We start from the raw sequence: 12,071 nt of genomic DNA, 5'->3' as shown, positions 1-12,071 counted from the left end.
ATTGGATTGTCTCTGCTGCATAAATAAGGTTGATTTTTTAGTTTTAATTCAAATTTCTCAGCCACCTGAGAATTTGTCCAACATAAATATTTGCTAGTTCTACTGTGAAAACGAATGAGATTCCCATCAGCTGTACTGTGTCTTAACTCAGACACATTAGCATGCTATGATGCTAAAAGAGGTTTCACCTTCCAGCATCAGCATGCGAGCGGCGTCATGGTCTCATTTCCACGGCATGATGGAATATAAGTTGCGTGAACCTGCTGCCTTGTATCTCCCTGGTTTGGTTTTCGTGGTGAGTTTAAACATTGATTCAAACAGAGAAGAATCACACTAGCATCGGATATTTGACATCCTGAACAAGCAGCACCACGGAGACGTAGGCCACACACGCTGTCAGGGATCAGAGGAACCAGCGAAACAAGGCGATCTCAGCGCAGTTTTGTGTGCCGTCGCTATGGCGATCGTCTATGTTGAGAGTATGCGACATACTTCCCAACGAAAGAAATCTCAATTTGCACTTCATTCAAACCGCACACAAGTTCTAAACCGACATTTGTACCTCTTCAAGTCGCTACACCTGATGTGCAATGAAGGCGTGACCTGTCCATCAGCTGCACCCGAGTCCGTCTCAGCAGTCGGGACAGTTACAGGAGGCCTGAGAACAGCACACGTCATTCATGGATGGAATACTGTGTCTGGCGCAGGACTCAGATTGGGACTAGCTGAGTGCTCCAGCCTCTCCCTCTGACCCTGAACGCCCCGCTGACTGGATGTCTGGTGGAGAGGGCTGCAGACAGCCGGCACTAATCCCGTCTCCCCGACACACACAAACACACACACACATGCTCAGGCTCTGCGACACACACACACACACATTGGAAACAAACATGCAAATTGTGTTTGATCTCCAGGCATTCATCATGTGATGTGAGGTGTACATGACGTGGTCTCCATTAGTTGTGAGCAATTTAAAATGTGTTTATGGTGCTCAAAAGGTTTTTATCTGTGTGTTTATATATAATTGTATTATAACCTCAGATTAGAAGCTACATCAGACTGCACGTAGTACATGACACTAGTCTGATATTTATCTTGTCACTTCACTACATGTATGACAGTGTTGTAGTTTGTGTTTATTTGATCCATTTGGTATTATGTCTATATTGGATATCATATGCTGCATATTTGCATATATGAGATAAAAGAGAGACATTGTTTGGGAACGTAAACGCACTGAACACTTTGCAGCACTGGAGAAATATGTCCTTATTTTCTCTAAGGACCCCCGTAGAGCTCGCGGGGGGGTTCGAGGGGCAGGCTGAGCCTGGGATGCTGCCACCGCTGCTCTGGTAACCCCTCACCTACATCATCCTTTGTGCGCGCTTTGCCCCGCTGCACAGCGCCGGCATTGGTTCGTCAAACGGACACACGTAGGCGCGGATCCGACCGACCAACCCCCTTTTCCCTCGACCCGCCGCGCGCGCGCGCACACACACACACACACACACACGCGCACACACACCCGGACAGACTGGAGAGCCGGCGAGCGGCGGGACAACAACCCGAACTGCGACGAGCGGCTGCTGCAGCCCAGTGACCGAGGTACGAGCCGCAGGAGCGCCGCGCGTTCTGTTGTTTTTGTGTGCTGCAGCGAAGCGACGCAGAAGTGTTTGTTTTCCTCCAGCGGCTGAGCCGGAAGGGGGGCGGGGATTGTTTGGCATGATCCCAATCTGCGTCGCCGGGAGGAGATCGGTGTCGGTGGGTGAATAAACTGGTTCATATTCCGCTTATATTCGGGACACCGACACACAACGAAGGCTGCGCGTGTTTGGGGAAAGTGCGAATGACGTCATTCGTGCAACTTGCAGCGCGTTTGCGGAAACTCGCGTGACGATGTTATGTGTTTAATGTTGGAATGTTTAAATGCGTGTAAGCTAACATACCCCCATACATGTATGCCGTTTGCCTCCACTAAACGGGGGGGGGGGTCGTTATGTTCGTGCGTGTTTGTGTGGTCGTCGCATGTTCCTCTCGGGTCTCCTCCTCCTGTTGCGCGATCGGTCGAGTTTTTATTTCTTTTCTTTGCGTTAAAGTGCGGTCATCCTCAGCAGTGAGCCCCCCCCCGGCTCGCTGCCCCCCCAGGCGGGGCTCGTGTCCGCACACGTTGTCAGAAAGGAGGTGTGTGCCCCCGCAACGCGGAGCGCAGCCAATCAGCGGAGTTGGCCCCGCCCACGCCGGGGCACTTGTTTACTACTGAGGCGCGACGCTGATTGGTGTAAAGAATGGGCGCGCGGGGGTTGGGCTCCGCGTTCAGGTGCACAGGAAGGAATGGGAGAGATGAGCCTTCTGGTTGGAAACACAGAGACAGCGTGTGTCTCATGAAGCGCCTTCACCGCGGGAGGACACTTCAGTTACCGCAGCGAGTGTCCTCGTCTTCACTGTGTTGTCATGGAGTTTAATCGTACGATTCATATAGAAATACTATCAGCAGGTGTAAACAATGAAATCAAAATGATAATCACGGTACTTTGAATAATCACCACAATAAAAATCCTGATTATTATGAACATTATTTTTATCGTTATCTGCAAAAGTGGTTTGTATACATGTATGTTTGACTGATATAAATAAAGCAACACTATCTTTGCCACTGATTTAGTTTTCTCAATGTATTTGCTGTAACATTTGAAATAACGTCACGTGGTTCTGATTATTTTCAGCAAATCGACCTTTTGGTCTGCATTATTCCCACGTGCCCTGAATGCAGCATTACCCCATTTTACCTCTATGGATGTCAGGTCGCAAATAAACACCTAATCAGTTCCCACAAAACTACAGAACCCTCCCAGCACTGAGGGGTCCACGTTCACGCCAGAGGCGTTTTGCTCTGCGCTTCCAGGCAAAGAGACCCGAGACCCAGTGCTCACTGTTCAGATCAGCGCATGCATTCGTCAGAGAAGGTTTACATTTACCTTTTGGTGCTGCGCTTCACTCGGAGCAGCTTCTCCTCGTTGGGAAATAACCTTTACGGTTCACGGCTTAATGCTGTTAGAGGGAAGGTGTTTGCATGTGATGACGAAAGTGAATATCAAGTTGATTTAAACACACAGGTGAAAATTGCAAAACTGCATTTTTACACGTGAAGTTAACTTTGCGTGTTTTGGGCAGCAGACAGGTTCACATTAAAGATGCGACTGAGTTGCATTGTGTTACGTGCAGGATCCTGTGAATTTTGAGTCAGTAAGGATGTCTTGACCTCTGCTGAGCAGACCTTTTAAACTCTATCCTCGCCCCGATAAGCACATGACTGCACATGAGTGCCATTCCTGTGGAAACAATGCAGTCACACGTCACGGACCGGTCCTCACCTGGTGTCTCTGATGTCTCGTCCGCAGGGCGGTGTGACACAGTGCGGATCCCCCTCATTGTGTGCAGCTATGGGACCTGAGGACAGAGCCAGACCAGGCCCGGGCGGGACGGCGGCCCGCCCTGTGGCAGCGCAGGCCCGCTCCGTGGCGACTGCGTTTGGAGGCAGCGAGGAGGGGCCCGACGCCCAGCAGGCCCCGGTGAGTGGAGGGAGAGAGGGGACGGAAAGGAAAAGCAAAGGGCGTCCTCCCTCGCATCCTTTCCCCCTCCGTACGTAACGCACCGCCGGGTCAGAAGCTGACTGAGCCGCGTGCAGCCGGGCGCCGCAGACGGACAGCAGAGCTTCCCTTCACTTTGTCGTTCATTGTCATAGTAAAGTGCTTCCTCTTCCCAAAGGTGTGCACGGCGCGGCGCGTGCAGGCAGGGAGGCCGAGAGCCGAGAGCCGGCATCACAAGGACACAACGCTGGTCCAGCTGCAGGAGAGGGAGGCCGAGCGAGGCTGCAGCAACCGAGGAGCCGCTTCCCTGCAAGCGGCGGCGCCCGCCACGCACAGGTCGGCGACCCAGCAGGCCCGGTACTGGTGAGGGACGCGGGTGGCAGTGTGCGGTGGGCCGGGCCTCGTCACACAGGGGAGTCTAAAGGGGACTTTTCTTTGTGTGCTGCGTCCAGCTTCCGCAGCCCGGAGTCGGTGGAGATGGACGAGATCATGGCGGCCATGGTTCTGACCAGCCTGTCCTGCAGCCCGGGGGTCCAGAGCCCCCCGCAGAACGATCCCGGGCCAGGTCTGTGTCTCCTTCCACCCGTTCCTCCTGTTAATACGTCGTCTTTTATTAAAGTCATAGTAGTGAATTTAATGTATTCTGTCGCCTTTATGTGTTCATCTGTCTGCCGTGACTGCAGCTGCATGAAGTCCCTTATTGCATTTGGAATTTAGAATTCAATGGTGAACGTTTGTACAAAGAGACTCAATTTTGAGATCTTTTTTTTTGATTTCATAACTTTCAAAATGCACTTTTAATTTTACTTCTTTGTCATTTGCATGACGAAAAACAACAATAGTCTTAATGTGAGTGTAGCACAGTGTAGTCTGACGCTCTGACAATTTATTCATCTAAATCACACAAACATCCATAAGAGTTTTGCCTTTCGGGGGGGGGGGGGTGGGGGGGGGGCACTAATACAGTAACCGTGTGTTCGCCGTATTTTCCGCTCTTTTTCCTTTTGCGGTCTTTGCGAGCACCACAACTCACAACAGGAAATCAACCAAACACATGAAACAAAGGCAAAGCACACAAACTGGTTTAGTTACAGTGAGGATTGATGGTGGAGCTTTTATTATCAGCATGAATCTCTGCTGTGGCTCCAATAAGCAAGATCAATAAATACATAAGCAGTACTTTCCTGGCTCTACTTTAACTGATTAAAGGACAAAAATGGTTTACTTGCTAATAAAGATATTTTGGCGAGGTGAAAAGGCGGCCTTTAGGCGGCAGAGACCCGGTCGACCTCGTGCACTCGCTCAGTCACAGACGCTATCTGACATCCGGAGCTAAGAGCGTCTTTCCGCCGTGTTCCTGCTTTCCAGCCGGCTCCTCCTCCTCCGCCGACATGGAGTGTGGCGGCGGCGAGCTCTCCGACAGCGGCAGCAGCGGCTACTGGAGCTGGGACCACGGCAACGTGAGTCCCGCCGCCTCGCCATCCGTCACCGAGATGGACAGCAGCCCGGACGAAGGCCTGCAGGTGGATCTGGAGCAGGGGGACGAGCTCCACGCCAAAAAGCCCAAGGTACACAGCTGGAGGTCCATCGCCTCACTGAGCAGAACTCGGGACCAGTGAAGGACGCGATGGGAGACTCTCTCTTGGCGTCCTGGGCCTGAACGTCCCCTGTGTTCTCTCTCTCCCCCAGAGCTCCTTCAGAGGAGCCTATAGGTGTCTGTGGCCCAGCTGTGGAAAGGTGCTCACATCTTCAGTTGGAATAAAAAGACACATCCGGGTGCTGCATCTGGGGTCAGTCGGATTCCCGCGTATCATAATCCGTGTGAACAACACTGGGTGGTTCGGTGCTGGTGCCGAACGTAGTCCCCTAACGAAGAAGAACTTCTGGTCTCTCTAGTGGTCTGACCCACAGTAGATGCACTTCCAGGCTTTAGGAGCGCTCCAGTTCCCCGGCGTGGCGTCGTGGTTTTTAGTGCGCGCGCCAAATATTTCAAATGTGGAGGTTTGATTTCCAAAACTATGAACAAAATGTATTTTTATTGCAATCTAGTGTTAATCTGCGAATGAACTGTGAGTTATTAGGAAGGTTAGAGAACATTCCAGGTGTTCAGCCAGTAGTTTGAGGATGAGTCAAAAGCAGAGCTGCAGAACTACATAGAAACGGGAGGGAAGAAGGTTGAGGCCGTGGAAGAGCTCTGACGTAGTTGCAACATTCAGTGAAGGTCCAAACTTTTATCCGCCTGTCGCACGCAGCAGTGGGTCGGATCAGTCCCAGAGAGAAGAGGACTTCTACTACACCAGGATCTGCTGTGAGGCCGTGGACTTCAGCTCCGCCCCGGCTCCGGTTCTGGCTCCGGCTCCGGTTCCGGCTCCGGCTCCTTCCCATCCATCTCTGGGCCAGGCCTCGTCCTCCCCTCTCAGCTGGGCCTCCTGCGGTTCCCCTCCTCCCTCTGGGCTGCAGATCCCCCCAGCTCACAGGCCCAGGTCCAACTCCAGCTCCGAGGCCGTCCCGAACCGGGCCGTCCCGCTCAGCCAGTCGGCCCCCAGCAGCTTCTGGCAGATCCACTCGGAGCACCTCTATCAGGTGGGTGCAGCCGGGGTCTCTGAGCAGTTTGGGCCTTCTGACAGTGACTGCTGTCAAGTTTTGGCAGAAAAAGTGGGAAACTACAAAGTTCTTTTGGGCCAATAAGACCTCATGACGGTCCGGGTCATTTGGAAATAACACTATTTCAGGTTCAAAGTTCAGGAAAGAAATTGAAATATCTAAAAGATGTTCACTTTATAAGGAATACAATGACTAAACATTTAGAGGGTAACGGTGTTTCTCACATTTGCAGGTAACACGTTAAAGTAGCTTAGCATCGGACTGCAGGCTCCGTCCAAAGGTGACATCCCCTTTATTCACTTCTGTTTCTGTGCAAATGCAACATATTAATCTGAGCCTTAGAGGCCCTCGTGGGTGGATGCAGTTTCATTACCTCACGGATTATAAGATCTGTTAAAATGGTCACATCCAGCAGCCGATGACAGGCTCCTCCAGACCACAGCTGGTCAATGTTACCTTTCCTTTCATGTGACGGATTAGAGGCTCAATCAGCCCAAAATAACGTAATTAGTCCTCGTTTGAATGGGTTTTTGTCAATGTTTTGTTAATGTCTAATTGCAGTTTTGCAGGCTGAATTTCCCTCCATCTAAAAGAGTTTTGGCACCATACCTGTTTGGCTCCCAAGATCCCTAATTTCAATAAGTAATTATTTACTTCCCAGAGTTCTCTGCAAGCGCACGATGTTTAATGATTAAACGTGGACGGGAATCAGGGTGTTTATGCTGAAATCAGACTAGAAGTGAAGAAGCAAACAGACGTGTGTGGATTCCTTTCTTCTGCTGCCAGATATCTCAGACGACATTCTCTCAATTCCTGTGCAGCGGTTTTTCATGTTGCGTTTCATAGGACCTTCTCCCCCGTGCAGATACCCCCTCTACCGGGCCGATGGGCTCCAACTCGCTTCATGCACCACAAAGCAGCACATTTGGCCGGTGACCTGCATTTACCCCGTGCTGCCAAGTCAGTCGATGGATGCTTTGTGACAGTGAGCGAGTAACATTCAGAAAAACAGTACATGGATCCTCCCGATGTGGTTTTGTACGAGCGGTTTGGACGTGCACTGGACTCCACTTGCTGGCTCTTTGAACATGTTTCATGTTTCAATATGAGACAATGTAAGCCTGTTTTTTCTTTAATTTCCTCAGGGATGCAGGAATGTAGGGGGGGGTCCAGCGTAGCGTGGGTGGAATCGCGGGTCATTGCTTCTAATGGAGCAGCGCTTGTGTTATCGTGGGTGTCTGCTGCTGGAGGCTGAAATGCTGGACCACCATGTCTCTGGTCCAGGCCCCCGTGTAGCTCCATTGGATGCTCACTAACATCAGATCTGCTACGAATGAGAAGCACGGGTTAGTGACAGTGGTTGCACAGGAAGGAGGAGTAGGACCGTTGTTCCAGCGACTAGGTGCAAAATCCACAATTGAGCTTTTAGGTCTACAAACATCTGCACAAGCAGCTCTGTGACGTATCGCTGGCAAACCCACACCGGGGGGGTGGGGGGGCAATCAGGACTGACTAACTGGGTAAGTGAGGACAGGTGAGGAACCTGACCGGACTCATCCAGGGAGGTGTTCTTTCATGATGTAAGGCAGCGATTCCCAAAGTGTGGCCCGCGAAGGTACTGCAGGTGGGCCGCGAGAGGTCATTTACAATAAATAAATTAAGTTTTTAAATTTTACATGTTTAAAAGTTAAATTAAGAGTGAAATTAATATAAAAATATTTATGATGGGGCACATTAGTTATGTGAAACATTAGTTGATGAAGCACAAACAATTTAAACGGACAGATTAATAAAACAATAAGGCTCTCGCTCGAAGCGGCTAAAGAGCGAGAGACGGCGCCATTTTCTCTACAGTAGCTGAACCATCTTAACGGGGAACATAAGTTATTCTAAAAGGAGCCGAAGATTTAAGGCGTGGATGGCGAGGGGGGCGGCGGGAGCGGACGCACCTCGCGGCATCGATGGGACCCTGAACGCACCGTCTCCACCTTACCGACCGGCGAGCGGTATGGTCAACGGTGGGGGGGTGGCGGCGGTGACTGTCCAACCGCCGAACAGTACGGTCGCCCCGGCAGGCCGAATTTGGCCCGCGGGCCGGAGTTTGAGACCCCTGCCGTAAACAATCCTTATAGAACTTTTTCTTCCAAAAAATGGTTCTTTGGAAGAAAAGACTCTTTGAAGGAACCATTAGTCTTTTTATTCCCAAAAGGGTTTTCCTGGAATGATTCCAGGTAGCACCTCAACCCACCACGAAAGAACCGTTACACCTCAGTGACTCATGTGTCGCCACCTCTCCTCTACTCCATCCAGGCCTGTAGCCCGGTCCAGGTATCTGAGGCCTCCAGAAGCCCCAGCTGCCAGGGTTGGACCCCTTCCGCCCCCATCTCCGGCCACAGCAACACTCCGGTGGGTCTTCTCTCCAGTTCTGTCTTCACATGTGTTTGTGTGCCTTATCTAAAGAGCATGAGCAAGGAGCAGCAGCCATGCCGGCCACAGAGACCGGCTCTTCATACCTGTGCTTGTGTGTCTCTCCAGGTGGTGAAACCTCGCTGTCGGTCCGTCAGCGTCGGGGAACAGTGGCTCCAACAGAACAGACTGCAGCCAATCAGTGTGTCTCCTTTGCGCACCCACTGCTCCTTCAGGTGAGCCTTTAGTCCTCTTCATACCGGGCTGTGATTGGTGCATCATCTGGCATCAGCAATGCGCCGTGACAAGAGCCCGGAGAAGACCTTGTGTTGCGGATTAAGCAGTGTGATTTCATTTAGCGGGAAGCTAGTTAGCTAGCTCCCTTTTACTAACCCCAGAACGCCACACAGGTGAACAGGAGTCCTTTCCCACGCTGGACAGAGTGCGTGGATGAAGCGCTGTTCTCTATTTAGCGGCTGGCGAGTTGACCTGATTCTATGGAGCCAAATCCAGGTCAAAAGTTTTGATCATGTGAAAAACAAATGTGAACCTCTTTTGTTGTTTAACAAAATACGAGACTCAATTCTGTATATATTTTTTTATATTTGGTGTATTTTATTTTTCGATTGCAGACTTTATGTTTCCAGATTTAAATCTGACGCATGACGCCAACATGGCGCTAGCTAGCATAGCACCAGTAGTAGCAGGACCCAACTGCTGACCGGTGGCTTAAACAGCCAGAGAGCCGTGTCTTTAGTTCGCTAGCTAGCCTCTGTGGCTAATCTTCACTGGCCTGGCAAAATAATGTTTTGATTCCACTACCTTTCACCTCGGGTTGATTCAGTCTCATGCTGATTGTTGATTGGTTGTGTTCCCTCGGCCTGCTGTTCTTATAGAGATTGCTCCCATGCAGCGGGTCTCAGAGCCCTGTCCTTTCCTTTGCCCTTTCTTATCATTTCTCATCCACATGATTTGTGTGTCTGCAGAAAGGGTCGCGGCGAGGCCAAAAAGTGCCGCAAGGTGTACGGAGTGGAGCGCAAGGACCAGTGGTGCACCGCCTGTCGCTGGAAAAAGGCCTGCCAGCGCTTCCCCGACTAGAGACTGCTGAGTGATGAGAGGGAGGCGTGGATGGATGAGTGGTAAAAAAAGAGACTTTTATCAAAAAGAGGATATATATCTGGGCCTGAGAGCCAAAAAACACACTTTTGTTTTTTTACGTTCAGGCTACATCCACTTTAATGCGTTTTCATCCTAAAGCGCCGGGTAACGTTGGTGCCGCCACATCAAACTGAAAGTCTCCTTCTCAGTAAATGTGTCGCAGCTTGTTTCTGCACAGGGCTCGTTTAGCAATGCAGCATTTAATGAATACGAGATATGAGTTTACCTCCCGGTGTTTGTGGGGGAGTCCACAGGTTACACCTCCACTCTGGTCACATCTCTGGGTTACACTTGTCCACCACAGATCCCGCCGCCGCGTTGACTTTATCTCCTTCCCTCCATTTCTGTCAAATGTACAGCGCCGGCTTCTTATTTCACCGTCTCCAAGCACAAACACAAACTAACTGCACAGTTTGTAGAACTGTGATCACGATTTCATCACTTTCAACAGGTAAGATACCACATCTGGGCAGTGAGAAAGTAGGGTGGTCCCAGGCCTGACCCCCCGCCACTGACCCCGTCCCAGCAGAAAAGATTCACTTCATCCGATCTGTGTCTCAATCCAGTGGGCTGCATCCTCCTGAGGACCCGGCCTTCATGGTCTACCTGGGTCCCGGGTCCTCCAACAAGCACATAGGCTGAACCAGACCACTGAGAGAAGAGAAGCTTCTTATTCCATTTTATTCAGGAATCTCTGCGTCACCTGCGGAGCACGATGTATTTCAATAACGCCATTTTAAATTAAAATGGGTTGATGTTGCAGTCTTAAGGCAGCGGAAATCAATCAATACAGTAAAAAAAAAAAAAGAACACAGCAGCAAACACATTTATCAACTCGTAGACAGACGTTTTAATTTCTTCTTAAATATACGAGCTAATTTAATCTGAATGTCACCACACACATGGTTCTTCCTCCTGCTCCATGAAACACAACTAAATGTAAAGTTCATGATCACACAACTGCAGCAAAGCAAGCAGCTCCAGTTTATTGGTGTTTTTACTCCCAACGTCTGTAACGTTGCTGACTTAGAAAGTGATGTTTCAGGTTCACAACTTGAATCCATTTCTGTTCATAATGTGAAGTATAAACTACATATAAAACCGTCACAGCCTCAGTAGGACGTCAGTGAACCTCCATAGTGTCACAGTTAAAGTGACTTTTCACTGAGAACTTCAGTGAATTCTATTACTTAACGTTACGTTTAAAAGTGAACTCTCACCTGCCTCCGTCCTGAATGAGTTAAATCCTCGTCGGCCCGCACTGCATGCTGGGAAAGGACAGATCAGACGTGTCCTGCACACCGGCTCCTGGAGGACCGAGACAACCGAGTCGCAGCCGAAGTGACGTGTGACGACTGCGTCCTCAAGGATGCAGCCCAGCGGGATTGAGACACGCCCGAGGTCATTGGGGTCATGCGGACTAGGACATGGGGTCATGGGGTCATGCAGTGGTGGAGGTTGCAGATTGCAACTGATTGGAACTCTGCATAAACAGCTTACTTCAAGCAAACAAAACCATCATTTTTCAGGCGATTATTAAATAAGACGTATTAACATTACAAGTCCTAGCTAAGAAATCTGCGGCGTCCCTGTTCTTCAGACCGCCGAGTAGACGCCCGGCTTCCTGTTTACGGCCAGACGCCCGGCGCAGGTGGAGGTTCATGTGACGGGCGTCGGTTTGGTTGGAGGTCACTTCTAGAAACGGTGCTAAGACGCTCGCGTCCACAGGCGCGTTGGAGTGGATGTAGCCTCTTTCCTAAAGAAACGCTGAAGGACTTTTCTGTATCTTTGTAACTTGATCCTGAAGTCTGCGACGGTGCTGCTGTCCGACTTTGGTCACGTGATGTGCTAAGCCTACAATACTCTCCTACTTTATCCAAAGGTTCCTGTTACTACCTGTAGCTCCACTGTATTACCTGTTGTCTTTATCTCCTCTCTTCCAGTGGTTACACAGTGGTCATGATCTACATTATATCGTGTGCTTTGAGTTACGTACAAGTATTTATACCTTGTTTTTTTATGGTCTCGTTCCGCCCGTGTACTGGGCAGACTTTCTTTTGTTATTCTTCATGTTTTTTGGCACTTTGTTGGACTATAAACTCACAAGAATAAGCTACATTTGGTTCGACTGGACCAAGTTCCTGTTTCCTTCCTGCCCGTCTGTCGGCGTACGACCAGTGTTAATGGTTCTCAAGCTATGGAGTCACGGCAGCCGGACTTGCATTAGGAAAGGAGTTTGTAATAGCAATAAAACCATTTAAAAAAAGGAAATATATTGTCAAACACAAATTAAAAAGCACTGAGGATTTGAAAAGT

The 12,071-nt window shown here is 50.0% G+C and overlaps 1 protein-coding gene across 12 annotated transcripts; it reads left to right on the top strand.

The window, feature by feature from the left end:
- The first annotated feature begins 1,378 nt into the window (after positions 1-1,378).
- Positions 1,379-12,069, top strand: znf395b (zinc finger protein 395b). Of its 12 annotated transcripts, none has more exons than XM_078093928.1 (10): positions 1,379-1,761; positions 3,399-3,569; positions 3,766-3,923; positions 4,040-4,152; positions 4,956-5,155; positions 5,277-5,377; positions 5,843-6,170; positions 8,502-8,597; positions 8,727-8,833; positions 9,584-12,069. In XM_078093928.1, the coding sequence occupies exons 1-10, from the start codon at positions 1,723-1,725 to the stop codon at positions 9,693-9,695; spliced, it is 1,425 nt and encodes a 474-aa protein (XP_077950054.1). In that variant the 5' UTR covers positions 1,379-1,722; the 3' UTR covers positions 9,696-12,069. The 12 variants fall into 12 exon arrangements, with proteins under 12 accessions (XP_077950054.1, XP_077950058.1, XP_040016575.2 ...); XM_078093932.1 differs by having other exon boundaries at positions 1,385-1,605; positions 5,840-6,170; XM_040160641.2 differs by having other exon boundaries at positions 1,395-1,605; positions 3,766-3,950; positions 5,840-6,170.
- The last annotated feature ends 2 nt before the right edge of the window (positions 12,070-12,071 follow it).

Source organism: Gasterosteus aculeatus, chromosome 18 (assembly GCF_964276395.1).
Source record: "Gasterosteus aculeatus chromosome 18, fGasAcu3.hap1.1, whole genome shotgun sequence".
Taxonomy (NCBI): domain Eukaryota; kingdom Metazoa; phylum Chordata; class Actinopteri; order Perciformes; family Gasterosteidae; genus Gasterosteus; species Gasterosteus aculeatus.
This window is presented reverse-complemented; position numbering and strand designations above follow the sequence as displayed.